We start from the raw sequence: 18918 nt of genomic DNA, 5'->3' as shown, positions 1-18918 counted from the left end.
AAATTCTTCAAATTATTAAGAGACAGTGGACTACCCTGAACAATGTTGCAAAAAAAAAAAAGAGAGAGAGAATAAAAGGTTAATGGACACCCTAGACTTAGTAACCAGGTCTCTTCACCTAAGTCAAGTGTCGAGATTTGCGTCAAATGGAAAAGGGAATGCCAAAGACACTTACCTAACACTTAGTAACCAGGTCTCTTCACCTAAGTCAAGTGTCGAGATTCGCGTAAAACGATGAAAGATAACAATGAAAATAAGTTCAAGGGTAGAAATCTGCTGTCAGAAATAATAAGAAGAATACCTATTTGATTTTAAAATCAATCTCATCTTATCAAGACGGTTTGCAAATGGAATGGTAAATAAGATTTTTAAGCCATGTTTCAGTAATATTCAAAATAAGGCAGTTTTACCCCTAAAGCCCAATACCGATCTATACAGAGTTTGAGAATGCTGGAATTAGGATGCTTGATTAATTCTGTTAGGGATGACCTTGTAATGGGAAATATCTATATACTCAGTGTAATTTTAAGGCTGCATTGCTAAGGGACTAGCAATGGTTAAGTTGGGGGTGTGATAACCCTGCATTTTGATGCCTTAAGGGCATCAATTCAGGGGTATTTTCGGCCTTAGAATAGTTAAAGTGTACCCTTTTCCCAGTCAAAATCAATTATATGACCTCTGAGGGTCTCTGTGCAAATTATGTAGAAAATTGGGAAATTTTTTAGGCTGAAGTGCAGTTTTTGAGAAGCTGGTGTGAAGACCAGTTGAGAGAGGGGGTGTTTTTGTAAAAAACTAAGGACAGGAAGGCGCCTCCTATCTGCTAAACCCAGTTGGCACCCATCCTATTGTATTACCATGCTCCCCTCTCCTTGGCAAGCCCTAGGGAGCCTTTTTAACCTAATCTTTTCACTCTTAGCAAACCCTAGCCGCCCCTAAGTGTTTAATCTCCACCCTCCACCTCTTTTAATCTCAACCACTCATTTTAGGGCTCTCCTTTATAGCTTTTAAACCCTAGGTTACCACCTATTTTGCTAATCCTCACCATTCAGCTCCCCTACCATTAAATCTCAGCCACTCCCTCCATCTTATATCCCAGCCATTCAATCTAGGGCACCACCTGTTCTTTTAATCTTAACCCTTCAACACTAAATGTTCTAATCTACACCCTCCATTTCTGGGTGCCCAAATCTCATCCCTACATAATATTGGGCGCCCACTCCTTTTATTTTCAGCCATAGGATCACCCCAAAACCATCTTAGCCATCCATTAGAAACCCTAGGGCGTCCCTAACTTTGCTAAAACCCAACTGCCGCCCCCATCTTTTTCCCTATTCCTAGTTGTGTCCACCATTCTCTATAAAAGGGGTCCCAAGGGTCCTATAGAAGGGGTTGGTCAATTCACCCAGTTAACAAGGCTAAGGTTTCTTGAGGAGTTCAAGGGTTGTAGAAGGAGAGGACGCCTAGATCTTGTCAGGAGGGGTTCATGCAAGCTGTTCAACCATTCTGCAACTACCTCCACTGGATCTGATCAACCATTCTTTTCTTTTCTATTATTTTTATTTCTGCAATCTTTTAGATTTAATTCTTGTTTGTTTCTCTGTTTTGCAAATCTGAATTCGTTCGGTTCAAGGCTAAGGTGTCTCGAGGGGTTTGAGGGTTATAGAAAGGATGGACGCCCGGTTCATGTCAGGAGGTGTTTCTACCGCTATCGAATCCGGATTCTGGATCGCTTTTCTTTATTTCTTTTATTTCCCTTGTTGATTCCCATACTTTATTAAATTCTGATTTTTATTTATTGTCTTATTTAAATTCGAAACATTCAATTCCCATGTTGTGGAATTGCCACAACATGGGCATTCTTCTTAGCAAGAATTATTGCAAGGACCATGATTGGGAATTGTTTGATCGTCTTTCTCTGAGGAAGAAGAGAAACATAATCAACTTGAATTCGGGAGCATTTGGTGATCTCAGATGTGTCCATATCAATGAATCCTCTTATTTCTCGAACCGAGAGATCTATGAATCGAGATCCTGATGCATATAGATACAAATGGTCCAATGGGAGCAAGAATTTCCAGGAACATTTGGAACATTTCATTTCTGAGCAGAAGAGCCGTTTTCAAGTAGTGTTCGATCGAGTTATTAATGATTGGACGAAACCAAGAAATAACCCCTCACGTGCGAAATTATAGAAGATCTCCTTTAAGATCAGGAAAAAAGCTCGACGCCAGGATGATAAAAAGCTTAACACCTCTCATTCTTATTACTTATTCAATATGAAAAAGAAAAAAATGAAAAATGAAAAGGTTGTCTTATTCAAAACCCCAATTATGACATCCCTTCTCTCCCACTTCACACCTCGGAACGCACCGCTCTTATAGAGAGAAACGCGCTTTCACATCTTAACCCGAAATGGCTGAGGAGAGGATCCCCAAAATGATATATGATTGATTACAAATATCTATAATCTGGATTCTCTATAAAGGACCAGAAATACCTTGCTTACATATCATGGGAAGTGCATTAACATAAATACGGCAATAAGAAGAGGTAATACAAAAGTGTGTAAACTATAAAAACGAGTCAATTTAAAACTATAACCGGATTCCATTCCATTGGAATTATTTCATCTTTTTTTTATAAAATCTAAAAAGAAAATGGATTTAAAACTTATTCTTAGGTAAATCAATTGTGAAATGCTTTTGTAGAATGTCCAATATCTGTTTTACATCTTCTATCTGAAAATGTTCCATTTTCATAAGATCTTCTTGATTGTTATTCAAAAGGTCCAATAATGTATGTATACTGGACCTTTTGAGGCAATTATAGGTCCTGGGAGGCAATTCTGATTGGGCAATAAAAATACATTTCAATGCTATTTCTTTTTCTTTTTTTTGTTTTTCCTTTGTTTAGTTAATCTTTCTTTGTGAGTTTCGGGAATATCCCCATTCATAGGTCCGAGATCCACATCTATGAATTGAAAGGTCCGAATGATCAACTCTACAATCAGTTGTTAGAATCAATAGGTGTTCAAATCGTTCATTTGAATAAATTGAAACCCTTCTTATTGGATGATCATGATACTTCCCAAAAATCGAAATTCTTGATCAATGGAGGAACAATATCACCATTTTTGTTCAATAAGATACCAAAGTTGATGATTGACTCATTCCATACTAGAAATAATCGCAGGAAATCCTTTGATAACATTGATTCCTATTTCTCAATGATATCCCATGATCGAGACAATTGGCTGAATCCCGTGAAACCATTTAATAGAAGTTCATTGATATCTTAGATACATACGTCGTGATATTTTATTTCATTTCATGGTTGAATCAATTTAAAAAAGACCTAAAGTTAGAGATTTATCAATAAGTAATGTTACTCCAATACCCAACCAAAGGGCTACCGCGATACCAGTGTTTATATATAGATGTAGGAGGATTTGTTTGGGAAGTAAGAAGCCCCTTTGACATCTCTTCATTTGCAAAGAATTCTCGACGTGAAAACACAGAGACAGAGGGTTGATCTTTGAATAGAAAAAAATCGTATTTTCTACCATTACCGATTGCATTCTCTTGTTTGGATCTAAGTATATATTAATTTTTCACTTGTTTCCCTGTGGATACGACCCATTCCCACCCATTTACTATGTTAGTAGTTGTTTAAGAAATGAAAAAATTTACAAATAATTAAATTGGTGTTCCGAAGTGGTTAACAACATGCTTTCGGACACACCAGTGATTCCAGACACTCCCAAGGAGGCTACTGAGGTCGCCAAGGTTGTCGGTGGTGGCACGGACTTTGCCCTTGATGTAAATGTGCTCGGCCTAAGAGGCCACAAAACTTTTTTTTGTAAAGGCTCAAAATTTGATGAAGTGTAATGATAAAATCAAGCATTCTTTTTGAACATTGTGCTTCTTTTGTTCTGTGAAACGTGTTCTCCCTTTCTTTCTTCTTTTATCTTTTTCTTTTACTGAGGGGTCCCTACCCCTCCCAATGATGAGACCATAGTGCACACACGAAAAGTAGCTCATTTCACGCACGCCTTAGGTTGGTAGGAAGGGAAGGCCAAGGTAGAGCTGCGCGACCGAAGTGCGGCTTACCTAGCCTAGTTCCTTCTAAGTGTTCACTTAGGCAAGGTTGAGGTGGCCTACTAAAATGTGGGGAAGAGGCCAAGGCAGAGCCAAAGCTCACCTGGATCCTTTCCTCCCATGGTTGTTTAGGCAAAGCTGAGATGGCCTGTCGAATTGCCAAGGGGGGCCGGGGCAAAGCTGAGGCTCGCCTGGCTCTCTCCTCTCCAAGTGGTTGCTTCGATGAGGCAAAGGTGACTCTCTGAAGAGGTCTGGGTCTCGGGCCGAGGAGAACCGCTGAGTTGGTCGGGGTTGCTGTCTTTAGCTAATGGCGCTAAGTGTAGAAGACCAAGAGGCCAACTACTGCTAAGGCGGGTGGTGAGGTGTGCGAGACCTCGGCCATCCTGGTATAGTCTGGCGAGGCATTTAGTTAGGGTGTTCTCTATTAGCAATATGCCTTGGTGACGGTTAGGTAAAAGGGCATAGTTCTCGGGAGAGGCCATGCGGCTTGGCCAGTCGCAAAGCCGAGGGGTCTTAGAGACCTGGTGGGAACACATGCTAAGCATTGAGCCGAAGAGGAACTTTGCTTCATTCGTTCATTACTCATCAAAAAATTACATTCATCTGTAATACATCCAGAGGTTCTTCGAGTTCCACGTCCGAGGGATGGGTCTTCCATCTAAATTTTCCAAACAAACGGTGTTGGGGTCAACGACTTGCTTGATCCTATAGGGTTCTTCCCAATTGGGGCCCAGCTTTCCTACTCCAAGTTCGGGGGCCATGACCTTCCTGAGGATGAGGTTTCCCTCTTGGTAATGCCTTTCTTTCACCTTGGAGTTGTAGTAGTGGGCCACTCGTTGGTGGTAGGCAGCCACTCTGATTTGTGCTTGCTCTCGGACTTTTTCCAGCAGGTTTAAGTTTGGTCTAAGTGCTTCACTGTTCTCGGCCTCGTCATATGCTATCCAAAGTGTTGGATGGCCGATCTCTACTGGAATTACTTCTTTCGTACTGTAAGTTAGGCTGAAAGGGGTCTCTCTCGTGGCCGTCCGAGGTGTGGTTCGATATGCCTAGAGAATGCTGAGTAGTTCGTCAACCCACAAGCCTTTGGCTCGATCCAACTTGGTCTTCATTTCGTCCAGGATGGTTTTGTTTGTGACCTTCGCTAGGCCGTTCATCTGAGGGTAGCCCATTAAGGTGTACTGTTGTTTGATGCTGAGGGAGGCACACCTTTCTCGGAACTTAGCATCGTCGAATTGCTTTCAATTGTTGGTGACAAACATGTGGAGGAGGCTGAAGCGGCAAATGATATTTTTTCCAAAAGAAGCTCTTTATGGTTTGAGCTGTAACGATGGCTAATGGTTCGACAAGGTGAAGGATCTCCTATACAACTTTCCCTCCAGCAAAGTGTAGTGTGTTACCTGGCGTTGGAGTCGTCTAGCTTCTTTCCTACCGTCAGGTAGTCATCCTGTCAATAGGAAGTCGATGATAGGGTCCATCCAAGATGGTTCGGTCTCTAGCGAGAGTACTTGGGCTTCTTCTATAGAAGGCTGAAATAGCTTCTCCACACAGACAGTGCGGCCGAGGGCTGCGTCTGAAGTACTTGCCAGTTTAGAGAGGGCGTCGAATCTTGCGTTCTCGGCTTGCGGTACTTGTTGTAGGGAGAAGCGCTGGAAGTGATGGGATAGCTCTTGAACTTTGGCGAGGTACTTGGCCATGCTTTGTTCTCTGGCCTTGTACTCACCGTTGACTTGATTCACCACCAACTATGAATCGCTAAAGACTTCAATATGCTTAGAGCCGAGGTCCCTGGCGAGCTATAACCCCGCAAGGAGGGCCTCGTACTCGGCTTTGTTGTTGGATGCTGGGAAGTCGAATCTCAGCGTGTATTCTATGATGGCGTCATCGGGGATGAGGAGGATGAGGCCCGCTCCACTTCCATTGGCATTGGACGAACCATCAACAAAGAGTCTCCATGCTGGATGGGCTTCCTTGCTGGGCGCACTTCTTCTAGTTCATCTTCGAGGTGTCGGGCGAGGGGTCTACTGAAGGTGCACTCTATTACAAAATCAGCTAAGGCTTGCGCTTTAATTGTGGGCCTCGGTTGGAATTGGATGTTGAACTCAGACAGTTTGATGGCCCACTTGAGCAGGCGTCCCGAGGTCTCAAGCTTGGCGAGGACGACCTTAAGGGGCTGGTTTGTCAGAACCATAATGGTGTGAGCTTGAAAATATGACCTAAACTTTCTGATCGAGAGAACGAAGGCGAATGCTAACTTCTCCACCTCGGGGTACTTGGTCTCGGCGTCACAGGGGACCTTGCTAACATAGTATATAGGTCTCTGGACTCCGTCATCTTTTACCAGGACCGAGCTGATGGCTTCATCCCCCACTGACAAGTATAAGTATAGTGTTTCTCCTTATGCCGGCCGAGCGAGGAGGGAAAGTGAGGTGAGGTATAGCTTTAGCTCGTCGAAGGCATGCTGGCATTCCTCTGTCCACTGGAAATCTTTCATCTTCTTAATGGCGTGGAAGAAGGGAAAGCAGCGGTCGGCCGACTTTGACATGAAGCGGTTGAGAGCAACTATTCTGCCGGTGAGCCTTTGAGTCTCCTTCATCGACTAAGGGGGCGCCATGTCTAGTATGGCCTGTATCTTGTCTGGGTTGGCTTCAATGCCTCTTTGGGTGATGACGAAGCCCAAGAATTTGCCCGAGGTGATGCCGAAGGCGCATTTGCTTGGGTTAAGCTTCATGTTGAACCTGTGCAAAGTGTCAAATGTCTTGGCCAGGTCCGAGGTGTGTGCTTTGACTTTCAGGCTCTTCACTACCATGCCATCTACATATGCTTTGATGTTCCTCCCCATCTAGTTCTTGAACACTTTGTTGACAAGACGTTGATAGGTGGCCCCTGTATTCTTGAGTTCGAATGGCATCACTTTATAGCAATATGCGTTGTGCTTGTGATGAACGAGGTCTTCTCCTCATCCTCGGGTGTATTCGGAGAAGGCATCCATGAAGTTGAGTAGCCTGTACCCTGCAGTGGCATTGATGAAGTGGTCCATCCTCGATAAAGGAAAACTATCCTTCTGGTAGGCTCAGTTAAGGTCTATAAAGTCAATTCAGATCCGCCATTTCCCATTAGCATTCTTCACCAAAACCACATTTGGCAACTAGTTAGGGTAGTGTACCTCTCGGATGAAGTCGGCGTCGAGTAGCTTGTCAACTTCCTCTCTTATAGCCTTTCGTTGCTCCGATTCAAATTACCTCTTCTTTTGTCGAACTGGCCTAGAGCTCGGGTCCACACTCAACTTGTGAGTAATGAACGAGGGGTCAATTCTGGGCATATCAGTGGCGGTCTAAGCAAAGACGTCAGCGTTAGTCCTGAGGAAACTTACCAGTTCGGATAGGCGTTCATGGGGAAGGATGGACCCAACGTGGACTGCTTTCTTAGGGTTTGCCTCGTCTAGGGGAACTGAGACGAAGTCCTCAGGCAGCTGGGCTCAGCTCACTATCTCCTCCCTGAGGTCAAGGCCCTCCAATGATAGGGCCTCCTTGTTCTTGCCCTTCAACGCAACCACATAGCACTGGCGGGCGGTCTACTGGTTCCCACGAACAACTCTGACGTCGTGCTCGGTGGGGAATTTGAGGGCCAAGTGGTAGGAAGACATGGCTGCCCTCAGCGTGTGAAGGGTAGGCCTCCCCATTATTGCACTGTAGGGGAAGCCAATGTTCACTACCAGGAACTCTTGCATCCAAGTCACCTGGTCCAGTTTAGTCCCTACCGTGATGGGGAGGGTTATCTTTCCCTCTGGTTTGATGACACTACTAGAGAAGCCAACTAAGGGAACGTTAGCTGGCTGGAGCCGCTTGAGCACGAGATTCATCCTTTCGAAGGTGTCATAGAAGAGGATGTCAGTTGAGGAGCTGCTATCCACTTGGATCTTCTTCACCATGTAGTTGGCGATGATTGCTGCAACCACGAGGGCGTCGTCATGGGGGATTGTGACCCCCTTTAGGTCCTCGTCCGTGAAGACGAGGGCCTTTGAACAGCTCAGCTCCTTTGGAACATCCGGGTAGTTCTGCTTCTTAAGGGCTAGCCCCTGGATGTTCAAATACCTGGTGTAGGCCTTGCGGTAAGGCCGAAGCCGAGGCTCCATCCGAGGACATGCCCCCGACGATGACACCTGCCAATTGTTGGTGGTGGTGCTGCTACTATTGTTGTTGGGAGGACGAGGCACCAGCCTCTCCTCCTACGAACTGCTTAAGGTGCCCGCGGCGGATGAGGGACTCTATCTCCTTCTTGAGATCGTAGTAGTCCTCCGTATCATGCCCAATGCCGCAGTTGTACTTGTAGTACTTTTTTGGATTTCCACTCCTGGGTTCCTTTTCAACTTCTCAGACCACTTTACATACTTCTCCTCCTCGATTTGCATCAGTATCTAGGCACGGGTGGAGTTAAGTGGCGTGTACTCCTTGTAAGCTAGGGTCGAGGCCGGTGGCTTCTTGTTGTCCTTGCTGCTGTTGTTGTTGTGGTGGGGGTTGTCCCTGCCCTTCCTCTTCTTTTTTGGGGGAGCGTTGTGGCCCTCAGCTTCTCTTTCCTAATGATCCCCACCCAAAGCCTCTTCGGCCGCAATATACTTTTGGGCTTTCTTGAGGAACTCCAACTTCATCTTCGGCAGGGTCTTGGCAACCGAGCACTTGGGGGCCGAGCCGGCACGGAGCCCATTAATGGCAGCGTGAATAGAGACCATGGGATTGAGGTCACGAACCTCGAGCTTTTCCTTTTTGACGTGATCAATGTAGGACCGCAAACTTTCTCCTTGCTTCTGCTTGATCGACATCAACGAGACCACACTTTTCTGACATCATATACTGCAGGTCAAGCAAGCAAGGAACAGACTGGTAAACTTCTCCCATGAGCCGATTAATCGAGGTGGGAGGCTGGAGAACCAACGGCGAGCTGCCCCCTTGAAGGTGGCCTGGAAGGACCGGCACGTCAAGGCATCGGAATACCCATAGAGTATCATGAGTGCTCTGAAACCTTCCAAGTGGTCATCGGGGTCAGAGCTCCCATCATACGTCTCTAGTGTGGGAGCCTTGAAGTGCTAGGGGAGAGGTTCCGAAATGATGTCTGGGGTGAAGGTGTCCATCCTCCCCGTCTGATTGCTTTGGTTGGCCAAGGCATCAGCTCAGCTTTTGTTAGATAGTGTATGCCCTTAACTCCAATCAACATGATGTACATTATGACATTTATTATAAATGAATAAAGTACATATTTGATTCATGATATTATGGTGTGTTTCTGTGTAATACCCTTAAACTGGACACATATGAGACTCGTGTTAGTTTAGAATCTTCACAGTCGTTGGATAGATCTGGGGATATTTATCCTGCCAAGGCTGACACTGATGTACCACCAAGTTGGTTGGGGTGGTTTGTCTCAACTACCGGGGTGAGACCTGAGGTACATGCAGTGTGGGTTTTTTTGAAACCCTGAACCAGACCAAAATTCCAATATTTCCCTGGACCTTGGAGATAGATGGGCAAAACTGAAATGTTACACCTGACCCCTAGACTCGATTATGATACTGCACTAGGTGTCGGATTGGGATGCCTTTGATATGCCAATCAGTGAGATCCTTAGAAGGGGTCAAACCCTGGGTATGTTGGGATAGTCCGAGAATTCATCTGAGTGGGTGATCATAGTGATAGGATCAGCCCCTTTGTCAAACCTTGAATAGACACTCACTGAATACAGAGAGAAGACAACACAGTTAGACTGATCTTGCCTTCTGCTCTTGCCACCCTTTTCTGTTCGATCTCCAGTTCTTGGAATGGATCAAGATTCGATCTTGATATTGTTTCTTGCCAAAAGAAACAACTTAGAAGCTGTGTTCACTGTCTCATTCGATTCTTGTTGAAAAATCACTAGTTCTTGGTGAAGAACTACCTGTTGATCCTTCCTCATCCTAAGTTGTGTCATCTTCAGTGGAGGGAGGATTTCATACACTCTTTGGGCGTGAACACCTACGTTGGGAGGAGCATTCTTGCGTGCATTTCGTATTAGGTATATCCCTCCCTTAATTTGGTTTCAAATTTGGTCCAGTTTGGTTACAAGAACGAACCTTGAAAATGCAGTTTTCTTAATTGGGAATAGGATTATCGAATGGGATTAAAGAAATTTTTGAAATTTTGCACAATCTCCCTGCAGGGTTCGGCCATCCATATGCTAGATCTCCCATCCCGTTAGTGGTATCAGAGCCAGGTTCAAGTCTTGAACTGAATTGGATCATATCTGAATCTACGCAAATGGGCAGAAGGCGTTTTACCTGATTTGCGCAGTTAGTGATTTTTCTGTGAATTGGTTCCCAAATTGTGGGCAGATGATCTAGAAAATAAATCCTTATTATTCTTTGATATTTATAGAATTGTTCTATGAATGTTTCTTGAATTTTTGGGCTGCATAAGTGATGGAGATCGAATCTTTATGGTGCCAAGAATGGTACACCCTGCAATTCCTTTTCTATTCAATTCTAGTTTGTAAATAATTTTTATTTTTTATTTTTAGACAAATTGTATAGGAATTTGATGTGATTTAATAATAGAAAAATTAGGTTTTTCTATTTTTTTCCATTTGAAGATTGTTGGAGCGTGCAATAGAGGAAAGGAAGATTTCGTAGAAACAAGTTTTGCGATCTACGATTTTACAGATATTGATTATGCAATTTGTGATTAACTGTTATTTGCAGGTTTGTAGGATATCCAAGAAAATCACAGTGCAGCCCTCTGGTTTTAATTTCTTGATAATTTGATTATCTTGAATTAATTTATTTTCATATCATTATTCTTGAATTAAATCTTGAACTGGACACCAAAACTTGGGCCGATTTACACCAGATTTGGTCCAAATTGGTTGGACCAAATTGTTGGTTTGATGGGGTTGGTTTTTCTAACCCTAATTCGATTTAGGATAGAGGGTTGATGGCCCACTTCAAGCTTTAATCCGGGCCACCTCTATAAAAACCTAATTTTAATATGATAAAACTGAATCATCCCTAATTTAGCTACATGGGCCAAACTGCTTTTGGTAGTACAGCCCATGTACCTAGATAATGTTATATGATAACATTATGGGCTCTATTGGGCTAATACTGATTTAATCTAATTAATTAAGGATTTTACAAATATTTTAATTGATGATCAATTTATTTTATGCATGTGATGTGCCACGTACATGGACCATAAGTACTTGGCCCATGATTATTTCGATAGTGGCTCTTTCACACACTATGGCTAAATGCACACCATTGCCATGGTATCTATAAGATCATTGGATGATCTTCCCATTTGGTGGGCCCCACATCAGCTTCCTCCCTAAGAGGAACCGTGCGAAACCCTAGCCGTTTAGGGCCCATTTAAATATGACTTTGAGAAAGTTTATGGGAGCCACTTTGGTTTGGCCTAAATAAATCTAGGGCGTAATATTTCATTCCCTCCACTAAAATATGAGTGCATGTGATAGGGAGATTCATAAAATTGGTTTATCCGTTTGTTGTTGATCTGTTAGATTGTTTCATAAGATGATAGGGGTGTCATAGACCGATGTGGGAGGGACCTATCCTAAAATGGAAGGCTTTCTCATGGTACCTTGGCGTTTACGAATATAATGGATAAGCATTCACTGGACAGAAATGTTTAACCTAAAATGGCAATGAACCTTGTCTGACAGAGGCTGAAGGGAAAGCTCATGAGATGAGTGGATGTGATCCTTCATAGAAGGTGGTGAGGCTATGCAGCTGAAACAGTTGCCTCCATGCACCCTATGTGGTTTCCCACATTTCCAGAGACTTAAGTTCACAATCTCCATCACTGAGATAGGAGGGAAATCTCAGAGATGAACAAATGGAAATGGAACATAGATTAAAAGTCATATCTATGTAGATAACATGAATCAAATCTGGTTGTGGACTGATATTTGCTTTGCCTTTTACTAGAAATGGCAAACGGACAGTTCACCAAACTGTTGGACGACAATAAGCTTAAGGGCCCAAATTACGCTAACTAGTATTGTAACCTTATGCTGGTTCTAACGTTTGAGAAATTGGACAAGGTTGCTAAGAACCCTACTCTGGATCGTTCGGGTGATAGGGCTTCTGAGGCCCGCAGGAGAGAATATCAAGAATGATAAGAGAAAAATTCTCTTGCCTAGTGCTATATCATAGCCTCCTTAGACAATCAGATACAATGACAACTCGATCAGATCGAAGTGTCCAAAGATATCTTGGATAGTCTAAGGACAATGTATGAGGAGCAGAATCATTCTACTTATCAGAAGGTCCTAAAGCAGTTTATGACCGCACAAATGTCAAAGAACCAGCTAGTTCATGACCATTGTCTTAAGATGATGGGGTACATCAATTAAATAGAGGCTCTTGGATCTAGGTTAGATCATGTCACCAAAGTTGATGTCATCTTGAATTTTTTGCCTTCTTCCTTCAATCAGCTCATAGTGAATTACAATATGAGCAAGCTAAATGTTAGCCTTCAGGAACTCAACAATATGTTGCAAAGGGCCAAAGAATTGACAAAGAAGGATGGGCCCATTGCCATGCTTGTTGAAGGTGGAAAATCGGGCAAGAAGAAGAGAAAGGCAAAGAAGAAACCTCAGAAGAAAACTTGCAAGCCTAAAAAGCAGAGGAAGGACAAGGCATCAGATGCTTGTCACTTCTGCAAACAGACCGGCCATTGGAAGTGGAACTGTCCTTAGTACCTGGAGACCAAGATACAAAGTAATTTTGAATCTTTTATCATAGAAACCAATATGTTGGTGACTTCTGCTTCCTAGTGTATTGACTCAAGGGTTTCTACTTATGCATGTAACACATTGCAGGGGTTCAGGACAACCAGAAGACTGAGTGACAGTGAAATGATTCTTTACTTGGGGACTTCTGCAAGCATTGTAGCTACAACCATAGGAACTGTAGAATTGTATTTTAGAGAAGGAATAATTATATTAAAAGATTGTCTTTATGTACCCAATTTGAAAAAAAATTTAATTTCTGTTTCAAAACTGTGTGTGGATGGTTATTCTATTTCCTTTAGTAATGTGATTACTATCAAAAGAAATAACAAATTCTTCGCATATGGAGAACTTGAGAATGGTCTCTATGTTCTCCATCCTTCTTTGAAAACAAATATAACTGAAACTACGTCGGATAATAACCCCAAGAAAAGAACCCGTGATACAGTTAATCCCACGTGTCTGTGGCATTACCGACTTGGCCACATTAACATAGATCGTATCACAAGGTTGGTAAAGGATGGTCCTTTGGATTTTCTAACTGTAGAAGATCTTCCAACATGTGAACATTGCCTTCAGGGTAAGATGATGAAACAACCATTTAACGGTAAGCCTAAAAGATCAGCAGACACACTTGACCTTATACATACTGATGTATGTGGTCCCCTGAATGTTAGGACACGTAACCAACACGTTTATTTTATAACATTTACCGATGATCACTCTCGGTATGGTTATGTGTACCTAATGAAACAAGTTTGAATCCTTTGAAAAGTTCAAAGAGTTCAAGTAAGAGATTGAGAAACAGTTGGGGAGACACATTAAGGCCCTTTCGATCAGATCGAGGAGGCGAATATCTCTCTGATGAATTTAGGGACTACTTAAACAAAAATGGGATAGTATCACAACTAACTCCTACTGCTACACCACAATTAAATGGTGTGTCAGAAAGGAGGAATCAGACTTTATTGAATATGGTCTGATCACTTCTCGTACACTCGGAATTACCCACATCCTTTTGGGGTTACACATTAGAGACTGCAATATACGTGCTAAACAGGGTTCCAACCAAATCCGTTCCGAAGACTCCCTATGAGTTTTGGACCAGTAAGAAACCAAGTGTAAGACACTTGAGGATTTGGGGTTGTCCGGCACATGTTAAAAGAACAAGTGCTAACAAATTGGAACCTATTTATTGGTTACCCAAAAGGCTCTGTATGGTATTTATTCTATGATCCAAGAGAACAGAAGGTGTTCTATAGTCAAAATGTCCATTTCTTGGAGAAAGATTACATCCTGAACAATCATCGTCAGGAAGTTGTTATTGATGAGGAGAGCTCAGGAGTAGTGAGAGATGTCCCACAAGTTCTAGTTAATAACCAACCTAGGAGATCTACCCAGGAATCCAGGCCTCCATTGAGGGTTATACCTGATGGGCTAATCTTGCATCTGCCCACAGTCCTTGGGCCTTCATAAGATGGCTAGACCCAAGGACCATTTAGTGTAAATGTTGGGCCCATTAAGAGCCTATAGTGATGGACTCAGGGGTTCACTGTATCCAGTAGTGAATTCAGCTAGGCCTTGTAACAGAGGCTAGGCTGAACCCATGTGTTTGATGTGTAAATCAATGATAGGGTCCCACGCCTTACAAAGAGACCCAAGCTAGTCAATATTAAAGTGGAAGTGAGCCTGAAAGCTTAATAGGCCTAAAAGCCCATTTTGAACTAGGTTGATTAGATTAATTAAATAGGGGCGGATCTAGGATTTGGATTAGCAGATAAGATAAGGGATTATCCTTATCCACTTAAAGAGTCTAGATCCAAATAGAGATTTGGATCAAGGAACTCCTAATTTGATTAGGAAGGCTGATCTTTATCTGTAGATAAGATAAGGGATCATCTTATCACTTAAAGAGTCCATATCCAAATAAAGATTTGGATCAGGAAACTCCTAATGAGATTAGGAAATTATCTCTTTAAGGCTATAAATAAGAGAGCAGGGCAAACCTTGAATAGACACTCACTGAATATAGAGAGAAGACAACACAGTTATACTGATCTTGCCTTCTGCTCTTTTTCTTCCTGCTCTTTCCACCCTACCCTATTCGATCTCCAGTTCTTGGATTGGATCAAGATTCGATCTTGATATTGTTTCTTGCCAGAAGAAACAATTTAGAAGCTATGCTCACGTTCCCATTCAATTCTTGCTGAAGAATCACTAGTTCTTGGTGAAGAACTACATGCTGATCCTACCTCATCCTAAGCTGTGTCATTTTCAATGGAGGGAGGATTTGGTACACTCTTTGGGCATGAACACCTACGTTGGGAGAAGCATTCTTGCGTGGATTCCGTATCAGGTATATCCCTCCCTTAATTTGGTTTCAGATTTGGTCCGGTTTGGTTACAAGAACGAACCTTGAAAATACAGCTTTCTAAATTGGGAATAGGATTCCCGGATGGGAGAAAAGAAATTTTTGAAAATTTGCCCAACCTCCCAGTAGGGTTTGACCATCCATATGATGGATCTCCCATCCCATCAGCTTTCGCAAACTTGTCGGATCTCGTCCCTGATGGCCCTGAGCTCGACTTGTAGTTTTCTAAATTGGGAATAGGATTCCCGGATGGGAGAAAAGAAATTTTTGAAATTTCTCCCAACCTCCCTGTAGGGTTTGGCCATCCATATGATGGATCTCCCATCCCATCAGATTTCGCGAACTTGTCGGATCTCATCCCTGATGGCCCTGAGCTCGACTTGCAGCTTCGCGATACGAGGGTCGGCGGGAGCCTGTGCCCCCCCCCCCCTTTGTCTTCGTGAGCACGGTGGAGATCGGCTCTGACTCTAGAGTGCTTCGAGGTAGGATCGCGTGTCTTCCGTCTGGCGCGGCAGTCGTTTAGGATGTCGTAGAGGTCAAAGACTAGAGGGAGAGAGGCGTGGCATCGGCCCTCGGCCTTGGAATGGGCATTGTGATGGCCGAAGCGCCCACCTTTGTCCCAGGTGTTGTCCCCTCTGCGACGGTGATGCTGCTTGGAGGGTTAGCAACTGTCTTTGGATGCCGCTAGTTCTTCCTCCTTGCAGCTGGGAGGCCTTTCATTCCTCCGAGGTGGGCTGAGGGGCCGGCTATGGCTTGACTCAGAGGCTCTACCTGTCGAGTATTGGCTCGGCTAAGGGCTGGTAGTTCGGTCTAGTCATGCCGATCCTGGTGTTTAGACACCCCCGGCAGGGCGGCCACCTCGGGGGGGGTGGGGGGGGGGTGGGACCTCCTGCCTAGGGGCATGCTTGCTCCACGCGCTGTGTTAAGTATTCCAGACGATCGAGGACTGCCTGGAACTGCTCATTTGTAACCAGGTACTGAGTGTTCTTGGCTCTCTGTACCATGGTGTTTGAAGCTGGGGAGGTTTTTTAGTTCTTAATGCTTTAAGGAATCGTCTTAGAAACATTTCTCACAGATGGCGCCAATTGTTGATGCTCGGATTGGCCGAGGACAACAAGGTAATTTTGCTCCTAAGCTTTGGTAGAGATGGTCGAGGGCTTCGAAGGTCCAGAGGAGGGGAAGCCGAGGCCGAGGACCATGTCCGAGGCAGAAGGTCTTCTTTAGATATTGTAGGAGCTAAAGACTGGCACCGAGTATGATGTGCAAGGGGTCCGAAGGAGATCTTGCAAGGACAGAGGTGTCAGAGGCCTCGGTTGAGTACCCGAGGCGAGGACTCCGACGATCAAGTTAGTACAAGTGTAAAGTGTGTCAGAGGTCTGGGGCCAAGGGGCCTAGACGAGGACTAAATAACACTTAAGTTCTCGAGAGGGAAGTAGTGCTTAGAGATTACTCAAGCTCCAAAACGTGTTCAGAGTGTCTAGCTCTTTACCTTGTGGGGGGTACTTCGTATTTATTGCCGGAATCGCCTAGGAGTAGTTAGGCCTGGATGATCCAGATACGAGCCATACGAGGGCCTGACGGGATCCTCTACCAAGGCCATGCGGCGCTGTTGGATTGGGTCCATCCGGTCTGCGCCTGAGCCTTGAGTGTCCCCATGGTACGCTCAGGCTGGTGCCCTCTGATTGGACATGCATCAGCCCCGTACAGGCCGGCAAATGCGCCTACATCATCTACCTATCAAGAGAATATTCATTGTTTTGGATATATTTTATTAGTGTTTAGTAGTTGGAACTTGGAAGCTGAGGATATTTTACTTTCTAATACCAATCCTTCCTAAGAAAATATGAACTGTTATCTTAAATTGTCTCCTCTTCTTACTATAATGAAGATTCACATTTTATTAAATTCCACAATGACAATGGAGAGCAACGGCATGTGCTTTTGCTGCAGACGTTTAGATGGTGGAGAAAAATCTTATAAAAGTATCCCTGCTCAAAACTTCAAGAATCAGATCGTTAAGAGTTCTTTAGGCTGCATTTGGCATTATTCCTTATTTTAAGAACTTATCTCTTTTTGCTGTTAAAAACTTAGTGCTCATAGAGGCATTTTAACTGAGATAAGTCCTTAAAACAAGGAATATGAAATGCAACCTTAGCTTGCTGATTTGTAGTATATGCTTCTTTTTCTTAGACCAAACCCTTTAATTTGCCAACTGAGGGGTGGCTCAGTTGGTAGTTAGCTGGTTTGACCCAGCAGAGATGTGAATTCAATTCTTGCAACGACAGACTTTGGGGAGGAGGTATTTAGTGTGGTGCTATGCTATTCAAACGACCCCTATAGGGGATTCGGGTTTATAAAAAAACAAGAAATCTTTTAATTTTTATGGGGGCTTATGATTTGGTTGACTGAACTATGGGTATATATCTCATACTAAACTGGTCTTTCAGTATATATATATATATATATATATAATTTAGAAAAAAGGGAAACATATGAAAAATCATCTATATAATTGATATTGGATTTGTGATCATAATAGTTCAGAAGAAAGGAAACAACTTATTTGATTTGATCTATGTGAACAACAACAACAACAACAATTATTATTATTATTATTATTATTATTATTATTATTATTATTATTATTATTATTAAAAAAGAAAATCCATTGGGAGAAGAAATAAGAAAATTAACAAACTTAGGACATTACATTTGGAATAATAAGAAAAGTTTCACTTGATTTATCCAAAATAAACTAAGAACTCGATTTGTCCTTTTTTGCTTTGGACTCTTAAAACACTAAGAAAAACTAATAGAAGTATTTTTTGACCCATAATTGTTGAAGAGTTTTTTTCTATATTAAGTTATAAAAACACATATTCTTTTACATTAGATCACTAAGTAATCATTAATACTTGAGGCATACACTTTTTTATGTGCAAATTTTGAGTTGTACGCCTCACATCAAATTTGAGAGGCTTAATCCTTGAGGCAAATTTTGCGTGCCTTGCCTTAAGTTGTACGCCTCATGCCTCAAGGCTTAAGTCTTTTAAAACAATGGTTAGGTTGGGTTAAGCCTAACCCTAAGCTCTAAACCCCCAACCCAACCTTCAACTTAACCTACCCAAACCTTAACTAAATTCCTTCAACCCAAACCCAGACCCTACCCAACCTTAACCCAAACCCTAACTTGACCTACCCAACCTTAACCTTAACCCAAACCCTAACTAAATTCGGGTTGGTCTGGGCTCGTCATGGGCCCAACCAAACTTTCTTTCCATCCCTTAAAATCTCGTAGAACTTCTCAATCTCAGATCTTAACTCAACTTTCACTAAATGTATTAATTCTATGTTTTATTAGTATTTATTTTTTGATGTTTCTATTGGTTCTTTTAGTAAAAAAAATAAAAAAAAAAAGTGTTCTAAATGACTATGGTTTAGTATAAATTATGACTTGTGATATATCTTTTATGGGTAACGAGCTATGGGTGGCAAACAACAAAGAGGAGATGAAGAATAAAATATTGAAAAAATATAAAATATGTGATTAAGGTTTTAGTCTTTCCGACTAGGATTAAATGATGTGATTATATATATAATTGAGTTAGTTTGGTTTGGGTTGGGTTGCTTGAGGAGTCAATCCTAACCCAACTTGATGCAAGGTTTAAAATTTTG

General features: G+C 42.7%; 1 protein-coding gene across 1 annotated transcript; it reads right to left on the bottom strand.

The window, feature by feature from the left end:
• Positions 1-7668: 7668 nt before the first annotated feature.
• LOC148804273 (uncharacterized) lies at positions 7669-8229 on the bottom strand. Its single transcript, XM_088900392.1, has one exon. It carries the CDS (start codon positions 8227-8229, stop codon positions 7669-7671), a length of 561 nt encoding a protein of 186 aa, XP_088756518.1.
• Positions 8230-18918: the final 10689 nt, after the last annotated feature.

This window comes from Nelumbo nucifera, chromosome 1, assembly GCF_055504915.1.
Source record: "Nelumbo nucifera cultivar China Antique chromosome 1, China Antique-T2T, whole genome shotgun sequence".
Taxonomy (NCBI): Eukaryota; Viridiplantae; Streptophyta; class Magnoliopsida; order Proteales; family Nelumbonaceae; genus Nelumbo; species Nelumbo nucifera.
Note: the sequence above shows the minus strand (reverse complement) of the source record. Positions and strands in the feature narration are given on the sequence as shown.

What these genes read in the sequence shown, in the direction of transcription:
- LOC148804273 (XM_088900392.1), bottom strand. Translation starts at nt 8,229, where the DNA reads ATGGAGCCTCGGCTTCGGCCTTACCGCAAGGCCTACACCAGGTATTTG.